Source organism: Procambarus clarkii, chromosome 1, assembly GCF_040958095.1.
Source record: "Procambarus clarkii isolate CNS0578487 chromosome 1, FALCON_Pclarkii_2.0, whole genome shotgun sequence".
Taxonomy (NCBI): domain Eukaryota; kingdom Metazoa; phylum Arthropoda; class Malacostraca; order Decapoda; family Cambaridae; genus Procambarus; species Procambarus clarkii.
In genome coordinates this window covers 54,528,594-54,552,325 of record NC_091150.1, presented here as the reverse complement: position 1 = coordinate 54,552,325, position 23,732 = coordinate 54,528,594, and the positions used below count along the sequence as shown (strand labels likewise).

General features: G+C 49.8%; 1 protein-coding gene across 1 annotated transcript in view; it reads right to left on the bottom strand.

Annotated features, from left to right (window-relative positions):
• Positions 1-416: 416 nt before the first annotated feature.
• The window catches only part of LOC138363464 (plectin-like), a 37,158-nt gene continuing 13,842 nt past the window's right edge, over positions 417-23,732 (bottom strand). Inside the window, exons 2-4 of the mRNA XM_069322698.1 lie at positions 9,383-10,838; positions 2,566-5,159; positions 417-2,535 (exon numbers count right to left, since the gene is read on the bottom strand). Of these exons, the coding sequence (XP_069178799.1) occupies positions 417-2,535; positions 2,566-5,159; positions 9,383-10,838 (6,169 nt within the window). The remainder of the gene's footprint in view (positions 2,536-2,565; positions 5,160-9,382; positions 10,839-23,732) is intronic.

Sequence of the window (23,732 nt, the reverse complement as noted above, 5' to 3'; positions counted from 1 at the left end):
TTTATCACTGTTCTGGTAATTGTGTAATTGTTTGCTTTACTTGTGTGTTTTGTACTTTTGAGTTTGATGATTGTCGTTCAGTTGTTCAGTTGATACTGATCGTGGACTGTTTGCCCCATACCATTGTTATGTAACGTTCCGAACGATTTGTACATAATATGGGCGTAGCGTAAACTGTAGTTTGTGATTTGTTTTATCCTGTTATAATATAATGTTTGACCCACATGTATAAAATATTACTGTGCTATTGTATAATACGTTGATTCCGTCACTAGTTGTATATCATTGTTTACCTACAGTTCTCTGTGGGCTGTTTTGGGAATTTGTTTCTAGGATTGATTGCTAATGTTTCTTGTTCTGTGTTGCAAGTGCATGTATTACCTTACAAGTGTAGGTTGCAAATAATTCTGTTTCCGTCAGTCTAATATTGTATAGCTGGTGTCAAGAGCTTCCTCAGCCAGGTGCCTGGTGTCAAGAGCTTCCTCAGCCAGGTGCCTGGTGTCAAGAGCTTCCTCAGTCAGGTGCCTGGTGTCAGCAATTTCCTCAGTCAGCTGCCTGGTGTCAAGAGCTTCCTCAGTCAGGTGCCTGGTGTCAAGAGCTTCCTCAGTCAGGTGCCTAGTGCCAAGAGCTTCCTCAGCCAGGTGCCTAGTGTCATCAACTTCCTCAGTCAGGTGCCTGGTGTCAGCAGCTTCCTCAGTCAGGTGCCTGGTGTCAAGAGCTTCCTCAGTCAGGTGCCTGGTGTCAAGAGCTTCCTCAGTCAGGTGTCTGGTGTCAAGAGCTACTTCAGTCAGGTGCCTGGTGTCAAGAGCTTCCTCAGTCAGGTGCCTGGTGTAAGCAGCTTCCTCAGTCAGGTGCCTGGTGTCAAGAGCTTCCTCAGTCAGGTGCCTGGTGTCAAGAGCTTCCTCAGTCAGGTGTCTGGTGTCAAGAGCTTCCTCAGTCAGGTGCCTGGTGTCAAGAGCTTCCTCAGTCAGGTGCCTGGTGTCAGCAGTTTCCTCAGTCAGGTGCCTGGTGTCAGCAGCTTCCTCAGTCAGGTGCCTGGTGTCAAGAGCTTCCTCAGTCAGGTGCCTGGTGTCAAGAGCTTCCTCAGTCAGGTGCCTGGTGTCAAATGCTTCCTCAGTCAGGTGCCTGGTGTCAGCAGCTTCCTCAGTCAGGTGCCTGGTGTCAAGAGCTTCCTCAGTCAGGTGCCTGGTGTCAAGAGCTTCCTCAGTCAGGTGTCTGGTGTCAAGAGCTACTTCAGTCAGGTGCCTGGTGTCAAGAGCTTCCTCAGTCAGGTGCCTGGTGTCAGCAGCTTCCTCAGTCAGGTGCCTGGTGTCAAGAGCTTCCTCAGTCAGGTGCCTGGTGTCAAGAGCTTCCTCAGTCAGGTATCTGGTGTCAAGAGCTTCCTCAGTCAGGTGCCTGGTGTCAAATGTTTCCTCAGTCAGGTGCCTGGTGTCAGCAGCTTCCTCAGTCAGGTGCCTGGTGTCAAGAGCTTCGTCAGTCAAGTGCCTAGTGCCAAGAGCTTCCTCAGCCAGGTGCCTAGTGTCATCAACTTCCTCAGTCAGGTGCCTGGTGTCAGCAGCTTCCTCAGTCAGGTGCCTGGTGTCAAGAGCTTCCTCAGCCAGGTGCCTAGTGTCATCAACTTCCTCAGTCAGGTGCCTGGTGTCAGCAGCTTCCTCAGTCAGGTGCCTGGTGTCAAGAGCTTCCTCAGCCAGGTGCCTGGTGTCAAGAGTTTCCTCAGTCAGGTGCCCGGTGTCAAGAGCTTCCTCAGTCAGGTGCCCGGTGTCAGCAGCTTCCTCAGTCAGGTGCCTGGTGTCAAGAGCCTCCTCAGTCAGGTGCCTGGTGTCAAGAGCTTTCTCAGTCAGGTGCCCGGTGTCAGCAGCTTCCTCAGTCAGGTGCCTGGTGTCAAGAGCCTCCTCAGTCAGGTGCCTGGTGTCAGCAGCTTCCTCAGTCAGGTGCCCGGTGTCAGCAGCTTCCTCAGTCAGGTGCCTGGTGTCAAGAGCTTCCTCAGTCAGGTGTCTGGTGTCAAGAGCTTCCTTAGTCAGGTGCCTGGTGTCAAGAGCTTCCTCAGTCAGGTGCCTGGTGTCAGCAGCTTCCTCAGTCTGATGCCTGGTGTCATGAGCTTCCTCATCCAGGTGCCTGGTGTCAGGAGCTTCCTCAGTCAGGTGCCTGGTGTCAGCAGCTTTCTCAGTCAGGTGCCTGGTGTCAAGAGCTTCCTCAGTCAGGTGCCCGGTGTCAGCAGCTTCCTCAGTCAGGTGCCTGGTGTCAAGAGCTTCCTCAGTCAGGTGTCTGGTGTCAAGAGCTTCCTCAGTCAGGTGTCTGGTGTCAAGAGCTACTTCAGTCAGGTGCCTGGTGTCAAGAGCTTCCTCAGCCAGGTGCCTGGTGTCAAGAGCTTCCTCAGTCAGGTGCCTGGTGTCAAGAGCTTCCTCAGTCAGGTGCCTGGTGTCAATAGCTTCTTCGGTCAGGTGCCTGATGTCAGCAGCTTCCTCAGTCAGGTGCCTGGTGTCAAGAGCTTCCTCAGCCAGGTGCCTGGTGTCAAGAGCTTCCTCAGCCAGGTGCCTGGTGTCAAGAGTTTCCTAAGTCAGGTGCCTGGTGTCAAGAGCTTCCTCAGTCAGGTGCCTGGTGTCAATAGCTTTCTCAGTCAGGTGCCTGGTGTCAAGAGCTTCCTCAGTCAGGTGTCTAGTGTCAAGAGCTTCCTCAGTCAAGTGCCAGGTGTCAAGAGCTTCCTCAATCAGGTGCCTGGTGTCAAGAGCTTCCTCAGTCAGGTGCCCGGTGTCAAGAGCTTCCTCAGTCAGGTGTCCGGTGTCAGCAGCTTCCTCAGTCAGGTGCCTGGTGTCTGCAGCTTCCTCAGTCAGGTGCCTGGTGTCAAGAGCCTCCTCAGTCAGGTGCCTGGTGTCAAGAGCTTTCTCAGTCAGGTGCCCGGTGTCAGCAGCTTCCTCAGTCAGGTGCCGGGTGTCAAGAGCTTCCTCAGTCAGGTGTCTGGTGTAAAGAGCTTCCTCAGTCAGGTGCCTAGTGTCAAGAGCTTCCTCAGTCAGGTGCCTGGTGTCAGCAGCTTTCTCAGTCAGGTGCCTGGTGTCAGCAGCTTCCTCAGTCAGGAGCCTGGTGTCAAGAGCTTCCTCAGTCAGGTGCCCGGTGTCAGCAGCTTCCTCAGTCAGGTGCCTGGTGTCAGCAGCTTCCTCAGTCAGGTGCCCGGTGTCAGCAGCTTCCTCAGTCAGGTGTCTGGTGTCAAGAGCTACTTCAGTCAGGTGCCTGGTGTCAAGAGCTTCCTCAGCCAGGTGCCTGGTGTCAAGAGCTTCCTCAGTCAGGTGCCTGGTGTCAAGAGCTTCCTCAGTCAGGTGCCTGGTGTCAATAGCTTCCTCAGTCAGGTGCCTGATGTCAGCAGCTTCCTCAGTCAGGTGCCTGGTGTCAAGAGCTTCCTCAGCCAGGTGCCTGGTGTCAAGAGCTTCCTCAGGCAGGTGCCTGGTGTCAAGAGTTTCCTCAGTCAGGTGCCTGGTGTCAAGAGCTTCCTCAGTCAGGTGCCTGGTGTCAATAGCTTTCTCAGTCAGGTGCCTGGTGTCAAGAGCTTCCTCAGTCAGGTGTCTGGTGTCAAGAGCTTCCTCAGTCAAGTGCCTGGTGTCAAGAGCTTCCTCAGTCAGGTGCCTGGTGTCAATAGCTTTCTCAGTCAGGTGCCTGGTGTCAAGAGCTTCCTCAGTCAGGTGTCTGGTGTCAAGAGCTTCCTCAGTCAAGTGCCTGGTGTCAAGAGCTTCCTCAATCAGGTGCCTGGTGTCAAGAGCTTCCTCAGTCAGGTGCCCGGTGTCAAGAGCTTCTTCAGTCAGGTGTCCGGTGTCAGCAGCTTCCTCAGTCAGGTGCCTGGTGTCTGCAGCTTCCTCAGTCAGGTGCCTGGTGTCAAGAGCTTCCTCAGTCAGGTGCCTGGTGTCAAGAGCTTTCTCAGTCAGGTGCCCGGTGTCAGCAGCTTCCTCAGTCAGGTGCCTGGTGTCAAGAGCTTCCTCAGTCAGGTGCCTGGTGTCAAGAGTTTCCTCAGTCAGGTGCCTGGTGTCAAGAGCTTCCTTAGTCAGGTGCCTGGTGTCAGCAGCTTTCTCAGTCAGGTGCCGGGTGTCAAGAGCTTCCTCAGTCAGGTGTCTGGTGTAAAGAGCTTCCTCAGTCAGGTGCCTGGTGTCAAGAGCTTCCTCAGTCAGGTGCCTGGTGTCAGCAGCTTTCTCAGTCAGGTGCCTGGTGTCAGCAGCTTCCTCAGTCAGGTGCCTGGTGTCAAGAGCTTCCTCAGTCAGGTGCCCGGTGTCAGCAGCTTCCTCAGTCAGGTGCCTGGTGTCAGCAGCTTCCTCAGTCAGGTGCCCGGTGTCAGCAGCTTCCTCAGTCAGGTGCCGGGTGTCAAGAGCTTCCTCAGTCAGGTGTCTGGTGTAAAGAGCTTCCTCAGTCAGGTGCCTGGTGTCAAGAGCTTCCTCAGTCAGGTGCCTGGTGTCAGCAGCTTTCTCAGTCAGGTGCCTGGTGTCAAGAGCTTCCTCAGTCAGGTGCCTGGTGTCAGCAGTTTCCTCAGTCAGGTGCCTGGTGTCAGCAGCTTCCTCAGTCAGGTGCCTGGTGTCAAGAGCTTCCTCAGTCAGGTGCCTGGTGTCAAGAGCTTCCTCAGTCAGGTGCCTGGTGTCAAGAGCTTCCTTAGTCAGGTGCCTGGTGTCAGCAGCTTCCTCAGTCAGGTGCCTGGTGTCAAGAGCTTCCTTAGTCAGGTGCCTGGTGTCAGCAGCTTTCTCAGTCAGGTGCCTGGTGTCAAGAGCTTCCTCAGTCAGGTGCCTGGTGTCAGCAGCTTCCTCAGTCAGGTGCCCGGTGTCAGCAGCTTCCTCAGTCAGGGGTCTGGTGTCAAGAGCTTCCTCAGTCAGGTGCCTGGTGTCAGCAGCTTCCTCAGTCAGGTGCCCGGTGTCAGCAGCTTCCTCAGTCAGGTGTCTGGTGTCAAGAGCTTCCTCAGCCAGGTGTCTGGTGTCAAGAGCTTCCTCAGCCAGGTGCCTGGTGTCAAGAGTTTCCTCAGTCAGGTGCCTGGTGTCAAGAGCTTCCTCAGTCAGGTGCCTGGTGTCAATAGCTTCCTCAGTCAGGTGCCTGGTGTCAAGAGCTTCCTCAGTCAGGTGCCCGGTGTCAGCAGCTTCCTCAGTCAGGTGCCTGGTGTCAGCAGCTTCGACTGACTGACCACAGTACCTCCAAACCTTTCGGGTTCCAATACAATGTGCAATAAATGCAACATAATTTGGTAATTTAAATGCAAATGACGCGCCTTCACTCCCAAGTCCAGTAATGGGGAGGCGGAAGCCACATGAAAATCAGTCAAATTGGACTAACTCATTTATTTTTAATTGTCAGGAAAGATTTGTACGTTGTGGTTAAGGCAAAAACGATAGCAAATTGGGTACTAATTATATAATTACCTCCTCGAGGTGCTCCTTGGGTCACGCTAACAACGGAAGCAACACTTTTGACCTTGTTATCTTATGGTTATCTTGTGATGGTTCCGAGGATCAATGTCGCAGCGGCCCGGTGTCTGACCAGGCCTCCTAGTTGAGTGTCTGGTCAACTAGATTTTTGGACGCGGCTGCTCGGAGCTTGACGTATGAATCACAGCCTTGTTGTTCAGGTATCATTTGAAGGCGTTTGTCAAGTATTTTTTTTAACACTGTGAGAGGCCGGCCAGTTATGCCCCTTATGTGTAGCGGGAGTGTTGAGAATTCACGGGTCCTTGATGTTGATAGAGTTCCCTCTCAGTGTGCCTATTGTACCTTTGCTTTTCAACAGAACTATTCTGCACATCCTGCCATGCCTCCTGCTCTCACATGGTGTTATTTCCGTATGTTGATATGGAATCAGTCGGTCGAATATTTTCCAAGTGTAGATTATTATGCATCTCTCTCGGCTATGCCATAGAGAATACGGATTTAACGATTTTAATCGGTCCAATAATTTAGATGTATTATTGAGTATATTCTAGCAATAAAGGATCTTAGTACCATCCTCAGGTCAGCTTTGATTGTGTAGCAATATTCCACCCTAGAGAACACTAGTGTCTTGTAATTAACATTGGTATGGCGTCTCTTGTTCGAAAGGTTCTTGATATCTAACCTCTTATTTTTCTTGCATTTGTGACAACTACTTTAAAAGGGAGAGAGCAAGTTCTACCGTTACCTCATCGAGGCCAGCGCTGAGTACGAAGCCTTTACACACACACATCAGACATGTTCATACATACATACATACACATTGGACACCATAACGTATCCAGTTCCAGTACAATGCGCCAGGCCTAAACCACAACAGACAATCATACATCCTTCATGTAGAGTAAATAAAAATCCTCAAGTTGTAAACGCAACTGTAAATGATATTACTCTTCCTTATGTCTGAATGACGATGTTTTGACGTGTTCAACTACTGCACTTGCCTGGTGATCTTGAGGTTATCTTGAGATGATTTCGAGGCTTTAGTGTCCCCGCGGCCCGGTCCTCGACCAGGTCTCCACACCCAGGAAGCAGCGCGTGACAGCTGACTGATACCCATGTACCAATTTTTACTGCTAGGTAACAGGAGCATAGGGTGAAAGAAACTCTGCCCATTGTTTCTTGCCGGCGCCCGGGATCGAACCCGGGACCACAGGATCACAAGTCCAGTGTGCTGTCCGCTCGGCCGACCGGTGATGGCTTCATGTCTCCCACACTGTCACTAAGTTGTCTCCCGTCACGAGGTTGTCTGTCACGTTCAGTCACCTAGTCTATTTTGTGACAGCTCTCTCAGGTTCTAGTTATCTCTCAGGTTCGGTCAATAAGTTCTCGCCCATATTAAGTCACCAAGTTCTCTCCAACATCCAATCACTAAGTTTTCTCCCACATCTATTTGCTAAGTTGTCTCCCACAGTCAGTCACTAAGAGTCCCAACCTGCGGCTTGCTAGAAAATGCCTAGTTTTGTGTAGAAGATTTTAAAATATTTACTTTATTCCTAGTCAAAATAGTCACTCAATCGTATGCAATCCCAGTGAAATTAGGCTGACCAAAAAATTCCGTCATATGTGGGTCCCAGAATATTGTATTCAGCAATTTAGTGCACTTTAACATTGTATTATATCCTAATCAAACCCTTTTCTGTGAACAAGGAGAACAGTTATTGTAGAGTGGAAGTGACAGGTTAGGTGTGGTTAGTTTATGTGAGGTTTAGGATAGGTTAGATGAGTTTAGGTTATGCTAGGTTAGATGAGTTTAGGTTATGCTAGGTTAGATAAGTTTAGGTTATGCTAGGTTAGATGAGTTTATGTTATGCTAGGTTAGATGAGTTTATGTTATGCTAGGTTAGAAATTAGGTTACAAAAAGTTGCCCACTGCGAAAATACGGCAGTCCCCCGTGGCGCAGTGGTAACACTCGCCCCGTGCTTCGCGAGCCATTTGGCCTTGAGTTCGTATCCTGGCCGGGGAGGATTGACTAGGCGCCAATCCTTAACTGTACGAATCCGTTCACCCACCAGTGATTGGGTACCTGGCTATTAAACGGTTGGCGGGTCGTATTCCAGTGAAAATTAGTGGGGTAAGGCTTACCATACCATGAGCTACGGGACGGGAAAGCTGCTCACTCAGCCCGCTAGCAGGAGTCAGCAGTCGTCAGCAGGAGTCTCCTCCTAGGCCCACCAGCAACATAAATATAACCTAAAATACCATACAGACCGGCACTGCGTTCCTAACTCCCCCAAATTGTAATATAAACTTTCCGCATTCTTTTGTAGGAAAGTTTTATGCTGGTAAAACACTACACAACCGGAACCCATTGTTGCAGCGCTTTGCGTTTCCTGAATATTTTTCAGTAATTTGTTCCGTACTTTTATTCCACCGTGAGAAAAAAAAGAGACGTAACGAAGATCCTTAAAGCTTAAAATTAAGCATTAAAAGCCAGAAAGAATGTGTTGAAAGGCGCAAAACTGAGGATAAAATGGATAAAGATAATAGATAACCGAAAACTAAGTTATTATGCAGTATTAAATTTCTACTAAATATATAATACAATATTACCAGTAATTACACGTGTTAAAAGTGTTGATGTATATAAACGACCTCACCAGAGTGGAGGAGAGAGAGAGAGAGAGGACGTGATAACGACATGCAAGATCCTACTGGATATTGACTCGGTAGGCTAAACAGCATTGTTCAAAATTATGGAATGGACATCAATGGAAACTAGAGACACAAATGAGTAACAGATGTGTCAGCATCAACCATCATCAATAATAACTACACTAATCACCATCATTAAGAACTGCCATTAGTCACAAACAAACATTATAACAAACAATAGTCATCATTATCATAAATTATTATATAATCATCATTTATTCACTTTGTCACCATCGATGACTATCACTCAATCTGCACCAATCATCATTATCTGTCGATATACATTTATCGTTGAACCTTTAACTATTAAGCAACAGTGAGATTCCTAATTTTCTCTGCAAGTAGCATGTCCATTTGCACTGGTTTTTGCAATATTAATATCTTCTGTTCGAATTTCATGTTCATAAAGTTTTTCCATTAAGAATTCATTGATAGCTAAAATGTTAAATGACTGATTGATAACTTAAAATGTTAAACTCCTGTGCTTCAGTTCAAGGTTGTTTGATAAGACTCCCGTCAACGATGTGACTGAACGGAAATACTCACAAGGATCCTGGGGCCAGATTCACGATGCAGTTCGCAAGTACTTACGAACGTGTACATCTTTCCTCAATCTTTGACGGCTTTGGTTACATATATTAAACCGTTTACAAGCATGAAAACTTCTGAAATAAACTGTTGTTATTGTTATAAACAGCGTCCTAGTGCTTCGGAGCTCATTAACTGTTTAATAATTGTAAACTAAGCAGTCAAAGATTGTGAAAAGATGTGCAGGTTCGTAAGTGCTTGAGTAACTGCTTTGTGAGTCCAGGTCCAGAACTGAATTCCTCCGCGAGAAGTTACTGAACGAAGCAGCCCGCAAGGTCCACCCCCGCCTAGGGTACGTTCCTGTCAGTGGAAGTACTGAACGAACGAACTCGCAATGTTTCGTGTTCGCTTCATTCCGGTCAGTTAGCCAGGCTCCGAAGGGAGTCAGGTTGGTGCCATTCAATTACGAGAATCTTTTAGCCTCGTTAAGCGTGAGTATTCCGCGCCCTCTGATCGGTTATTGCCAATTACTTTGAAACGCAAAATTCAGCAAATTCATTTTCCCACGAGTAAGTTATTTATATATATCTTAGTTTACTTATCAATTGCAAGGTTTGTTGCAGAGTTGCAGTGTAGTAATGTGTTCGTGGTGTTGAACATATTGTGGTATATAGCGATGTTGGTGGTGATATTGTACTGTTGAGGGCGATGTTGCATTGTTGGTGGTGATGTTAGACCTTTCATTCTTTCATCATACAAGATCACATTTCATTGTGATCCTGTACCGCTGGTAAGGATTCAGCATCACTGTTGGTGATGCTGAATTGTCGGTGATGTTGTATAGTCGGGGATGTTGTATTGTTGCTGAAGTTGTACTGTTTGGTAGTGTTGTACTGATGGTTGCGATACTGTACTGTTGGAGGTGATGTTGTCTCGTTGGAGGTGATGTTGTCTCATTGGAGGTGATGTTGTCTCGTTGGAGGTGATGTTGTCTCGTTGGAGGTGATGTTGTCTCATTGGAGGTGATGTTGTCTCGTTGGAGGTGATGTTGTCTCGTTGGAGGTGATGTTGTCTCGTTGGAGGTGATGTTGTCTCGTTGGAGGTGATGTTGTCTCGTTGGAGGTGGTGATGTCTCGTTGGAGGTGATGTTGTCTCGTTGGAGGTGGTGATGTCTCGTTGGAGGTGATGTTGTCTCGTTGAAGGTGATGTTGTCTCGTTGGAGGTGATGTTGTCTCGTTGGAGGTGATGTTGTCTCGTTGGAGGTGATGTTGTCTCGTTGGAGGGGGTGATGTCTCGTTGGAGGTGATGTTGTCTCGTTGGAGGTGATGTTGTCTCGTTGGAGGGGGTGATGTCTCGTTGGAGGTGATGTTGTCTCGTTGGAGGTGATGTTGTCTCGTTGGAGGGGGTGATGTCTCGTTGGAGGTGATGTTGTCTCGTTGGAGGTGATGTTGCCTCGTTGGAGGTGATGTTGTACTGTTGGAGGTGATGTTGTACTGTTGGAGGTGATGTTGTCTCGTTGGAGGTGGTGATGTCTCGTTGGAGGTGATGTTGTCTCGTTGGAGGTGATGTTGTCTCGTTGGAGGTGATGTTGTCTCGTTGGAGGTGATGTTGTCTCGTTGGAGGGGGTGATGTCTCGTTGGAGGTGATGTTGTCTCGTTGGAGGTGATGTTGTCTCGTTGGAGGGGGTGATGTCTCGTTGGAGGTGATGTTGTCTCGTTGGAGGTGATGTTGCCTCGTTGGAGGTGATGTTGTACTGTTGGAGGTGATGTTGTACTGTTGGAGGTGATGTTGTACTGTTGGAGGTGATGTTGTACTGTTGGAGGTGATGTTGTCTCGTTGGAGGTGATGTTGTACTGTTGGAGGTGATGTTGTACTGTTGGAGGTGATGTTGTCTCGTTGGAGGTGATGTTGTACTGTTGGAGGTGATGTTGCCTCGTTGGAGGTGATGTTGTCTCATTGGAGGTGATGTTGTCTCGTTGGAGGTGATGTTGTCTCGTTGGAGGTGATGTTGTCTCGTTAGAGGTGGTGATGTCTCGTTGGAGGTGATGTTGTCTCGTTGGAGGTGATGTTGTACTGTTGGAGGTGATGTTGTACTGTTGGAGGTGATGCTGTACTGTTGGAGGTGATGCTGTACTGTTGGAGGTGATGCTGTACTGTTGGAGGTGATGTTGTACTGTTGGAGGTGATGTTGTACTGTTGGAGGTGATGTTGTACTGTTGGAGGTGATGTTGTACTGCTAGTGATCATATGATGTTCCTGCACATCTGTCAGTGTTTGCCTTTCAAAACCTACGACACACAAGTCGTCTCCTAGTTATAGGAACTTGTAACCTGTACAGGTTACAGGTACAGGTTACAGGTACAGGTTACAGGTACAGGTTACAAGTACAAGTACAGGTTACAAGCACAGGTACAGGTTACAAGTACAGGTTACAGGTACAGGTACAGGTTACAGGTACAGGTACAGGTTATAAGTACAGGTACAGGTACAGGTACAGGTACAGGTTACAAGTACAGGTACAGGTACAGGTACAGGTTACAAGTACAGGTACAGGTACAGGTACAGGTTACAAGTATAGATCCAAGTACAGGTACAGGTACAGGTTACAGGTACAGGTACAGGTTACAAGTACAGGTTACAAGTACAGGTTACAAGTACAGGTTACAAGTACAGGTTACAAGTACAGGTACAGGTTACAAGTACAATTACAGGTTACAAGTACAGGTACAGGTACAGGCACAGGTTACAGGTACAGGTTACAGGTACAGGTACAGGCACAGGTTACAGGTACAGGTTACAGGTACAGGTACAGGGTACAGGTACAGGTACAGGTTACAGGTTACAGGTACAGGTTACAGGTACAGGTACAGGTTACAGGTACAAGTACAGGTTACAGGTACAGGTACAGGTACAGGTACAGGTTACAGGTACAGGTTATAAGTACAGGTACAGGTACAGGTACAGGTTACAAGTACAGGTACAGGTACAGGCACAGGTTACAAGTACAGGTACAGGTACTTCTCTCGGCCTTCAAGTCCTTTGTCGTATTTCCTCTTGAAACTGTTCATGCCGGTGACTTTCAAGGCTCGTGCTGTCAGTGCGGTTGCCATGGAAACCAGCTCTATGAAGCCTTCGTCACTATGACTCCTTTGTATTTTGCAGCTTCCAGCTATGTCTTTTTTCTCGTTCTTCTCTTATCTCCATTAGAAAAGGGTGCCGCTGTCTATCCTTGTTTATTTTGCTCAGTATTTTAAACGAAGGGATCATGTCCCCTTTGTTTCTTAGATTTCACATTTCTTGCACAAAATTGTTTCAGATCACGTTTTCCTTTTTGGTGGTTCATGTGATGAGGTTTTCACGCATGAACTTCACTTTCTAGTTGTGGTCTGATGTACATTAAAATGCTCTCATATTTATTAGCTTAGCATATGCCGCTGATGTTATTCTGTTTCTGTGTTCCTAATGGTAGTGTGTCTCCTCTCACGTCTCTGTTCCTTCCTCATTTGTCTTACTGTTTCTCATATGGCGTTTAATTCCTGTTTCTTCACCCCTCTTCTTATCTTCATTACATTACAACTGACGATGTTAAACTCTTGAAACCACTTGTCTGCCCATTATAGCAGTCTGTCAAGATTTTCCTGCATCATTCTACCAACCCTTTATTTTGACTCTCCTCATTAGTTTTCTCTTATATTCAAACATTGATGTGGTGGAGTTCACCCCCCCCCATTGACGTGGTCGAATTCACCCCCCTCATTGACGTGGTGGAGTTCACACCCCTCATTGACGTCTTTCCCATAGATTAGGACCAGCAGAAGACCTAGAACCGAGCCATGAAGGGAATCTGATTGCTTAATTTATCCTTTCACACATCTGCTCTCTAACTATGACCTTCTGTTTCCTCTCTAGTAGGACCTCCCTTGACCAGTAAAGTGTCTTTCCAATCATCGCAGCTTCATCATGATCTCTCAGCCACGGAGAAATCAATGGCTGAACAACTTTCAGTCCCCTGAACAACTGAACAACCTCCCAGTCACACACACTCGTATTAAATTTCTAACGATACTGGAAATATGTGTTGGAATTTAGCCCAGATTTCTTAATTACTAAAGAACGATAGCATTTCTACTAATGTATAAGGGGCAATTCTTCATCAGCTGACATTTAGGGAGGTTACTTAATAAATCAACGAAACAATGGTTATGGTCAGATCACTGTTGTCAGGCAACGAAGGCCGGATAATAACGGTAATGAAATATGCAGTTCTTGGTTCATTACGTTCATCAGGAAGAACGTTCTCTGCGTTTGAGCTGTCATTAAACGGAATAGGTTAGGTGCAGATGTCGTTCCAGCTTATTTGATTCAGCATTTTAAATGTAAATGTGATAAAAGCGTGAGAAATGAGTCAGTGCGTTAATCTAAGAATGTACGGATGTCGGGGCGAGGAGCCTAGCTCGACCTGGCAAGCACATTTAGACGAGTACACACACCAACACACAGGCACACCCACCTACACACAGGCACACCCACCCACACACATGTAGGCAGGGCGCTCCAGTGGATAAGGGAGTACCTAAGCAATAGGAAGCAGAGAGTTACAGTGAGGGGTGAGACCTCAGAATGGCGTGAAGTCACCAGTGGAGTCCCACAGGGCTCTGTGCTTGGATCTATCCTGTTTCTGATATACGTAATGATCTCCCAGAGGGTATAGACTCATTCCTCTCAATGTTTGCTGACGACGCCAAAATTATGAGAAGGATTAAGACAGAGGAGGACAGCTTGAGGCTTCAAGAAGACCTGGACAAGCTGCAGGAATGGTCGAACAAATAGCTGTTAGAGTTTAACCCAAGCAAATGTAATGTAATGAAGATAGGGGTAGGAAGCAGGAGACCAGATACAAGGTATCATTTGGGAGATGAGATACTTCAAGAGTCAGAGAGAGAGAAAGACCTGGGGTTGATATCACGCCAGACCTGTCCCCTGAAGCTCATATCAAGAGGATAACATCAGCAGCATATGCCAGGTTGGCTAACATAAGAACGGCCTTTAGAAACTTGTGTAAGGAATCTTTCAGAACATTATATACCACATATGTCAGACCAATCCTGGAGTATGCGGCTCCAGCATGGAGTCCATATCTAGTCAAGCATAAGACTAAACTGGAAAAGGTTCAAAGGTTTGCCACCAGACTAGTACCCGAGCTGAAAGGGAAGAGCTACGAGGAGAGACTACGGGAATTAAACCTCACTTCGTTGGAAGACAGAAGAGTTAGGGGGGACATGATCACCACATTCAAGATTCTCAAGGGAATCGATAGGGTTGATAAAGACATGCTATTTAACACAAGGGGCACACGCACTAGGGGACACAGGTGGAAACTGAGTGCCCAAATGAGCCACAGAGATATTAGAAAGAACTTTTTTAGTGTCAGAGTGGTTGACAAATGGAATCACATTTGGAAGTAATGTGGTGGAGGCTGACTCCATACACAGTTTCAAGTGTAGATATGATAGAGCCCAATAGGCTCAGGAACCTGTACACCTGTTGATTGACGGTTGAGAGGCGGGACCAAAGAGCCAGAGCTCAACCCCCGCAAGCGACAACTAGGTGAGTACAACTAGGCGAGTACAGGCACACCCACCCACACACAGGCACACCCACCCACACAGGCACACCCACCTACACATAGGCACACCCACCTACACATAGGCACACCCACCCACACAGGTGTAACAAGAGAGCAGTACATAGTAGAACAACATAAACAGGCTACAGGCGCGGCGCCAGACAGGCAGCGCAAGACGATGGAAAATTCACACCTCTCTACAAGTTAACCAGCGGGGCAGGTCAACGGTCACCGAGTCACGAGGAGGTCAGAGTTGATGCCACCATGATAATCTACAGGGATTAACCCCTCCACATCACATGCAAACCCTCATGTTCAGCTGGGGAGCAGGAGATCACGGACAGTAGAGTGGGAGGAGCCCAGGAAGGTGTGGGTGGGTGACCGGGAGAGAACATCATCTCAGGGACATTGCGGAACACCATTCGAGTAAGTATACGGCTCTCTTGAACTAGAGCACCTTATCACTCATTTATTCTTTGCCTCTATTAGGGAATATAGTTAGAAAAGTGTCTATTTAATTGTGTTCAAATAAAGTCACATATGTTCAGTGTCATTAAGAGTGTGTATTAATGGTTCCTTGTCTTCGTGATATTGGGCCTACCGTCCCCTTTGCCCTTGTGACCTAGTGTCCTTAATTATCCAGTACTCCTTCCCCCATCCGTCTCTTCTTGAGGTGTTAAGTGTTGGGTGTGTCCCGCCTTATTCTTGTGTACTTTATAGTTCCCCAAGTGGTCAGTATTATTGGAGTGACAGGCCACACCCACACCCATCCTCACACCATTCAGTTGTCCCTTACACCTGTCCTGATAGGATTACACTACTTACAAGTCCTACGAATCTCTTCCGGTCCCCTGTCCGGTAGTGGCAGGGTAGTGGCAGTGTTATTTGGTGTGTCATATGAAGGCTGGAGCAAATAATATTTCCATGTTGCTCTCTCTCTCTCTCTCCCAAACTCTCTCTACCACACGTTCTCCCTCACACTCTCCCACGTTTTACTCCTTTAAGTAGCCTACACAATTCTCAGTCTATAATGATTAATTGTTTTAGGTCCTCGTGTGACGGCCCCGAGTGTTAACATATTACAAGATCTTACAAGATTACAAGATCAAGGTGGGTGTGCCTGTGTAATAACTGGTGCTCTACAAGATCTGTAGAGCACCAGTTATTACACAGGCACACCCACCTACACAGGCACACCCACCTACACAGGCACACCCACCTACACACAGGCACACCCACCTACACACAGCCACACCCACCTACACACAGGCACACCCACCTACACACAGCCACACCCACCTACACACAGGCACACCCACCTACACACAGGCACACCCACCTACACACAGGCACACCCACCTACACACAGGCACACCCACCTACACACAGGCACACCCACCTACACACAGCCACACCCACCTACACACAGGCACACCCACCTACACACAGGCACACCCACCTACACACAGGCACACCCACCTACACACAGGCACACCCACCTACACACAGCCACACCCACCTACACACAGGCACACCCACCTACACACAGGCACACCCACCTACACACAGGCACACCCACCTACACACAGGCACACCCACCTACACACAGGCACACCCACCTACACACAGGCACACCCACCTACACACAGGCACACCCACCTACACACAGGCACACCCACCTACACACAGGCACACCCACCTACACACAGGCACACCCACCTACACACAGCCACACCCACCTACACACAGGCACACCCACCTACACACAGGCACACCCACCTACACACAGGCACACCCACCTACACACAGGCACACCCACCTACACACAGCCACACCCACCTACACACAGCCACACCCACCTACACAGGCACACCCACCTACACAGGCACACCCACCTACACACAGGCACACCCACCTACACACAGGCACACCCACCTACACACAGGCACACCCACCTACACAGGCACACCCACCTGCACACAGGCACACCCACCTACACACAGGCACACCCACCTACACACAGGCACACCCACCCTCGCGCGAATAATTCGAACCTACCCTATTGCTAACACATACTAATCCATCCCCACATGAACACACATTACTCGCCACCCACACGAACACATAATACCCACTGACCCCCCCCCCCCCACCTCCACATAAGCCACCAAACTATCGTGTGATGGTCACGGAACCACCTTAAGGCAGAAGGATGTCAACTTGTAACTCATGGCTCACCTTGTCGCTCTGGCTGGTATGGCCTCAGGACAACGTGCGGGTCGAGGAGATTTAAGATGCGAAGCGTCCATTCACTTTGGCCCTGCTGGCCGGCTGTGGTGGTCCCCGACCACCACGACCTCCCGACCTGCATTCCAACTCACAAGATTCAGGAGCAGCTTATTTCTCTTCATCTAGGAGACGTATAGAGTCGCTTTATGTACGCACCGCCGTTTCTCTCTCTCTTGTCAGCCACGGCGCGCACGCAAAATTCGCCAAATTTCCGGAGATCTCTTAACGAGACCTTCGCACACGATGTCTGAGACTGCAGTGTCTTCCTGCCCGCCTGGGAAGCACCGATCACCTGACCTCAGGTCATTACTCCATTTCCTATCTCCCTCTCCTGCAACTAATCATCTTCCTCCTCCACATTAAGAGATTCGAGAGTCGTTGCTTCTCGACTCTTGGCGAACCTTAGCGCGAGTTCTTTATGCAGCAAAGCCCGGCGGTCGCCATATTGGAAATTTATGATTAGGCTTCCAACCAAAAATTAAATTTTTATTTTTTTTTATAAATCTAGGTATCTTGCCATTTCAGAAATTTAACAAAGCAATCTTTGGGGCGTCTTAAATATAGATATATGTTGTGTAGTATGACTCCAGATAGGCGGAAGAAGTTTGCTATGACGACGATACCTGTAACATTACTTAATGAAGCACGGCACACTACCCCCACCTACTGAAGCATGGTACACTACCCCACCTACTGAAGCACGGGGCACTACCCCACCTACTAAAGCACGGTATACTACCCCACCTATTGAAGCACGGTACACTACCCCAGCTACTGTAGCACGGGGCACTACCCTACCTACTGAAGCACGGGGCACTACTCCACCTACTGAAGCACGGTACACTACCCCACCTACTGAAGCACGGTACACTACCCCACCTACTGAAGCACGGTACACTACCCCACCTACTGAAGCACGATACACTACCCCATCTACTGAAGCACGGTACACTACCCCCACCTACTGAAGCACGGGGCACTACCCCACCTACTGAAGCACGTTACACTACCCCACCTACTGAAGCACGGTGCACTACCCCATCTACTGAAGCACGGTACACTATCCCACCTACTGAAGCACGGGGCACTACCCCACCTACTGAAGCACGGTACACTACCCCACCTATTGAAGCACGATACACTACCCCATCTATTGAAGCACGGTACACTACCCCACCTACTGAAACACGGTACACTACCCCACCTACTGAAGCACGGGGCACTACCCCACCTACTGAAGCACGGTACACTGGTACACTACCCCACCTACTGAAGCACGGGGCACTACACCACCTACTGAAGCACGGTACACTACCCACCTACTGAAGCACGGGGCACTACCCACTTACTGAAGCACGGGGCACTACCCCACCTACTGAAGCACGGTACACTACTCCACCTACTGAAGCACGGGGCACTACCCCACCTACTGAAGCACGGTACACTACCCCACCTACTGAAGCACGGTACACTACCCCACCAACTGAAGCACGGTACATTACCCCACCTACTGAAGCACGTTACACTACCCCACCTACTGAAGCACGGGACACTACCCCACCTACTGAAGCAAGGGGCACTACCCCACCTACTGAAGCACGGTACACTACCCCACCTACTGAAGCACGGTACACTACCCCACCTACTGAAGCACGGGACACTACCCCACCTACTGAAACACGGTACACTACCCCACCTACTGAAGCACGGTACACTACCCCACCTACTGAAGCACGGTACACTACCCCCACCTACTGAAGCGCGTTACACTACCCCACCTACTGAAGCACGGGACACTACTCCACCTACTGAAGCACGGTACACTACCCCACCTACTGAAGCACGTTACACTACCCCACCTACTGAAGCACGGGACACTACCCCACCTACTGAAGCACGGTGCACTACCCCACCTACTGAAGCACGGTACACTACCCCACCTACTGAAGCACGGTACACTACCCCACCTACTGAAGCACGATACACTACCCCACCTATTGAAGCAAGGTACACTACCCCAACTACTGAAGCACGAGGCACTACTCCACCTACTGAAGCAAGGTACACTACCCCACCTATTGAAGCAAGGTACACTACCCTACCTACTGAAGCACTGGGCACTACCCCACCTACTGAAGCACGGTACACTACCCCACCTACTGAAGCACGGTGCACTACCCCACCTACTGAAGCACGGTGCACTACCCCACCTACTGAAGCACGGTACACTACCCCACCTACTGAAGCACGGTACAATACCCCACCTACTGAAGCACGGTACACTACCCTACCTACTGAAGCACGGTACACTACCCTACCTACTGCATGACGCACGGGGCACTACCCCACCAATTGAAGCACGGGCACTACCCCACCTATTGAAGCAAGGGGCACTACCCCACCTACTGAAGCACGGTACACTAGCCCCACCTACTGAAGCACGGTGCACTACCCCACCTACTGAAGCACGGGGCACTACCCCACCTACTGAAACACGGTACACTACCCCACCTACTGAAGCACGGAACACTACCCCACCTACTGAAGCACGGAACACGCCCCCACCTACTGAAGCACGGTACACTACCCTACCTACTGAAGCACGGTACACTACCCCCACCTACTGAAGCACTGTACACTACCCCACCTACTGAAACACGGTACACTACCCACCTACTGAAGCACGGGGCACTACCCACCTACTGAAGCACGGGGCACTACCCCACCTACTGAAGCACGGTACACTACTCCACCTACTGAAGCACGGGGCACTACCCCACCTACTGAAGCACGGTACACTGCCCCACCTACTGAAGCACGGTACACTACCCCACCTACTGAAGCACGGTACACTACCCCACCTACTGAAGCACGGGACACTACCCCACCTACTGAAACACGGTACACTACCCCACCTACTGAAACACGGTACACTACCCCACCTACTGAAGCACGGTACACTACCCCACCTACTGGAGCACGGTACACTACCCCACCTACTGAAGCACGTTACACTACCCCACCTACTGAAGCACGGGACACTACCCCACCTATTGAAGCACGGTACACTACCCCACCTACTGAAGTACGTTACACTACCCCACCTACTGAAGCACGGGACACTACCCCACCTACTGAAGCACGGTGCACTACCCCACCTACTGAAGCACGGTACACTACCCCACCTACTGAAGCACGGTACACTACCCCACCTACTGAAGCACGGTACACTACCCCACCTATTGAAGCAAGGTACACTACCCCACCTACTGAAGCACGGTACACTACCCCACCTATTGAAGCAAGGTACACTACCCTACCTACTGAAGCACGGGGCACTACCCCACCTACTGACGCACGGTACACTACCCCACCTACTGAAGCACGGGGCACTACCCTACCTACTGAAGCACGGTACACTACCCCACCTACTGAAGCACGGTGCACTACCACACCTACTGAGGCACGGTACACTACCCCACCTACTAAAGCACGGTACAATACCCCACCTACTGAAGCATGGTACACTGCCCCACCTACTGAAGCACGGTACACTACCCCACCTACTGAAGCACGGTACACTATCCCACCTACTGAAGCACGGTACACTACCCCACCTACTGAAGCACGGTACACTACCCTACCTACTGAAACACGGGGCACTACCCCACCTATTGAAGCACGGGGCACTACCCCACCTATTGAAGCAAGGGGCACTACCCCACCTACTGAAGCACGGTACACTAGCCCCACCTACTGAAGCACGGTGCACTACCCCACCTACTGAAGCACGGGGCACTACCCCACCTACTGAAACACGGTACACTACCCCACCTACTGAAGCACGGAACACTACCCCACCTACTGAAGCACGGAACACTACCCCACCTACTGAAGCACGGGACACTATCCCACCTACTGAAGCACGGTGCACTACCCCACCTACTGAAACACGGTACACTACCCCACCTACTGAGGCACGGTACACTACCCCACCTACTGAAGCACGGTACACTACCCCACCTATTGAAGCAAGGTACACTACCCCACCTACTGAAGCACGGTACACTACCCCACCTATTGAAACAAGGTACACTACCCCAACTACTGAAGCACGAGGCACTACTCCACCTACTGAAGCAAGGTACACTACCCCACCTATTGAAGCAAGGTACACTACCCTACCTACTGAAGCATTGGGCACTACCCCACCTACTGAAGCACGGTACACTACCCCACCTACTGAAGCACGGGGCACTACCCTACCTACTGAAGCACGGTACACTACCCCACCTACTGAAGCACGGTGCACTACCACACCTACTGAAGCACGGTACACTACCCCACCTACTGAAGCACGGTGCAATACCCCACCTACTGAAGCACGGTACACTGCCCCACCTACTGAAGCACGGTACACTACCCAACCTACTGAAGCACGGTACCCTACCCCACCTACTGAAGCACGGTACACTATCCCACCTACTGAAGCACGGTACACTACCCTACCTACTGAAGCACGGGGCACTACCCCACCTATTGAAGCACGGGGCACTACCCCACCTATTGAAGCAAGGGGCACTACCACCTACTGAAGCACGGAACACTCGCCCCACCTACTGAAGCACGGTGCACTACCCCACCTACTGAAGCACGGGGCGCTACCCCACCTACTGAAGCACGGTACACTACCCCACCTATTGAAGCAAGGTACACTACCCTACCTACTGAAGCACGGGGCACTACCCCACCTACTGACGCACGGTACACTACCCCACCTACTGAAGCACGGGGCACTACCCTACCTACTGAAGCACGGTACACTACCCCACCTACTGAAGCACGGTGCACTACCACACCTACTGAGGCACGGTACACTACCCCACCTACTAAAGCACGGTACAATACCCCACCTACTGAAGCATGGTACACTGCCCCACCTACTGAAGCACGGTACACTACCCCACCTACTGAAGCACGGTACACTATCCCACCTACTGAAGCACGGTACACTACCCCACCTACTGAAGCACGGTACACTACCCTACCTACTGAAACACGGGGCACTACCCCACCTATTGAAGCACGGGGCACTACCCCACCTATTGAAGCAAGGGGCACTACCCCACCTACTGAAGCACGGTACACTAGCCCCACCTACTGAAGCACGGTGCACTACCCCACCTACTGAAGCACGGGGCACTACCCCACCTACTGAAACACGGTACACTACCCCACCTACTGAAGCACGGAACACTACCCCACCTACTGAAGCACGGAACACTACCCCACCTACTGAAGCACGGGACACTATCCCACCTACTGAAGCACGGTGCACTACCCCACCTACTGAAACACGGTACACTACCCCACCTACTGAGGCACGGTACACTACCCCACCTACTGAAGCACGGTACACTACCCCACCTATTGAAGCAAGGTACACTACCCCACCTACTGAAGCACGGTACACTACCCCACCTATTGAAACAAGGTACACTACCCCAACTACTGAAGCACGAGGCACTACTCCACCTACTGAAGCAAGGTACACTACCCCACCTATTGAAGCAAGGTACACTACCCTACCTACTGAAGCATTGGGCACTACCCCACCTACTGAAGCACGGTACACTACCCCACCTACTGAAGCACGGGGCACTACCCTACCTACTGAAGCACGGTACACTACCCCACCTACTGAAGCACGGTGCACTACCACACCTACTGAAGCACGGTACACTACCCCACCTACTGAAGCACGGTGCAATACCCCACCTACTGAAGCACGGTACACTGCCCCACCTACTGAAGCACGGTACACTACCCCACCTACTGAAGCACGGTACCCTACCCCACCTACTGAAGCACGGTACACTATCCCACCTACTGAAGCACGGTACACTACCCTACCTACTGAAGCACGGGGCACTACCCCACCTATTGAAGCACGGGGCACTACCCCACCTATTGAAGCACGGGGCACTACCCCACCTATTGAAGCAAGGGGCACTACCACCTACTGAAGCACGGAACACTCGCCCCACCTACTGAAGCACGGTGCACTACCCCACCTACTGAAGCACGGGGCGCTACCCCACCTACTGAAGCACGGTACACTACAGTAGTAGGGATGACACGCCAGCGGCTCCTTTTTTTTTTCAGGCCGGAGGACCCCTGTGAGGATGACACGCCAGCGGCTCCTTTTTTTTCAGGCCGGAGGACCCCTGTGAGGATGACACGCCAGCGGCTCCTTTTTTTTTCAGGCCGGAGGACCCCTGTGAGGATGACACGCCAGCGGCTCCTTTTTTTTCAGGCCGGAGGACCCCTGTGAGGATGACACGCCAGCGGCTCCTTTTTTTTTTCAGGCCGGAGGACCCCTGTGGACTGTAAGCGCCACAGGCAATTTTTTTTTTTTTCTGGAAATTCGTGTGTAGCGCTTTAGGGTTTTCAGGTGAATTTGGGGAGTCACAGATTTGGAATTAGGGAATTCTTATAATGAAAAATAATGTCATATGAGTTTGTTAAAGTTCTTATGAGAAAAATAATTTCCAAGACATAGAAGTTTGTTAAGGCCTTATGGGACAAATTCAAGTAATGTATGTAGCTCTTTAGGGCTTCCAGGAGAACTCTACGGACATGTTTTACATGTTTTCAACTTACAAAATCCGTCTGTGTAAGCCATAGTTTTCATGTAAATTTAGAAATTCGTGTTTGTGAGCCAGGGTTTTCAGGGTTTCGTACATCACACCCCCCTCCCTCCCCCCTTACCTCGCAATCTCTCGCGTCACCTTTATTTACTTTACGCCCGGCCAGCCAGTCGGCTCGTATCTTATCTTATCTTCTCCATAATATCTGGACCGTCCCTCCTCTCTCTCTCTCTCTCTCCTTTCATTCAGTTCAGTTCAACTATTTTCCAACATCGTATGTTTGCTCCTTTTCATTAAGCAAGTCAGTTTTACACAAATAAATCATGTTAGTAAGCATGTTCTAGCTCACGTTCCCCCACCTTAGTCCCCTGTCGTATAATGAATACTATCATTCCAATCCCTCTAAAATTTAAAAATAATCATATTTCAAATGTAGTTCAATACAGTAATTTAGTTACCAAGCTCCAGCGCTTGTCCTCCGCCTTAGCTCTCTCTCGTATCTTCGTTAGTAACAGTCCAATTTCCCTGAAATTTTTACCCTC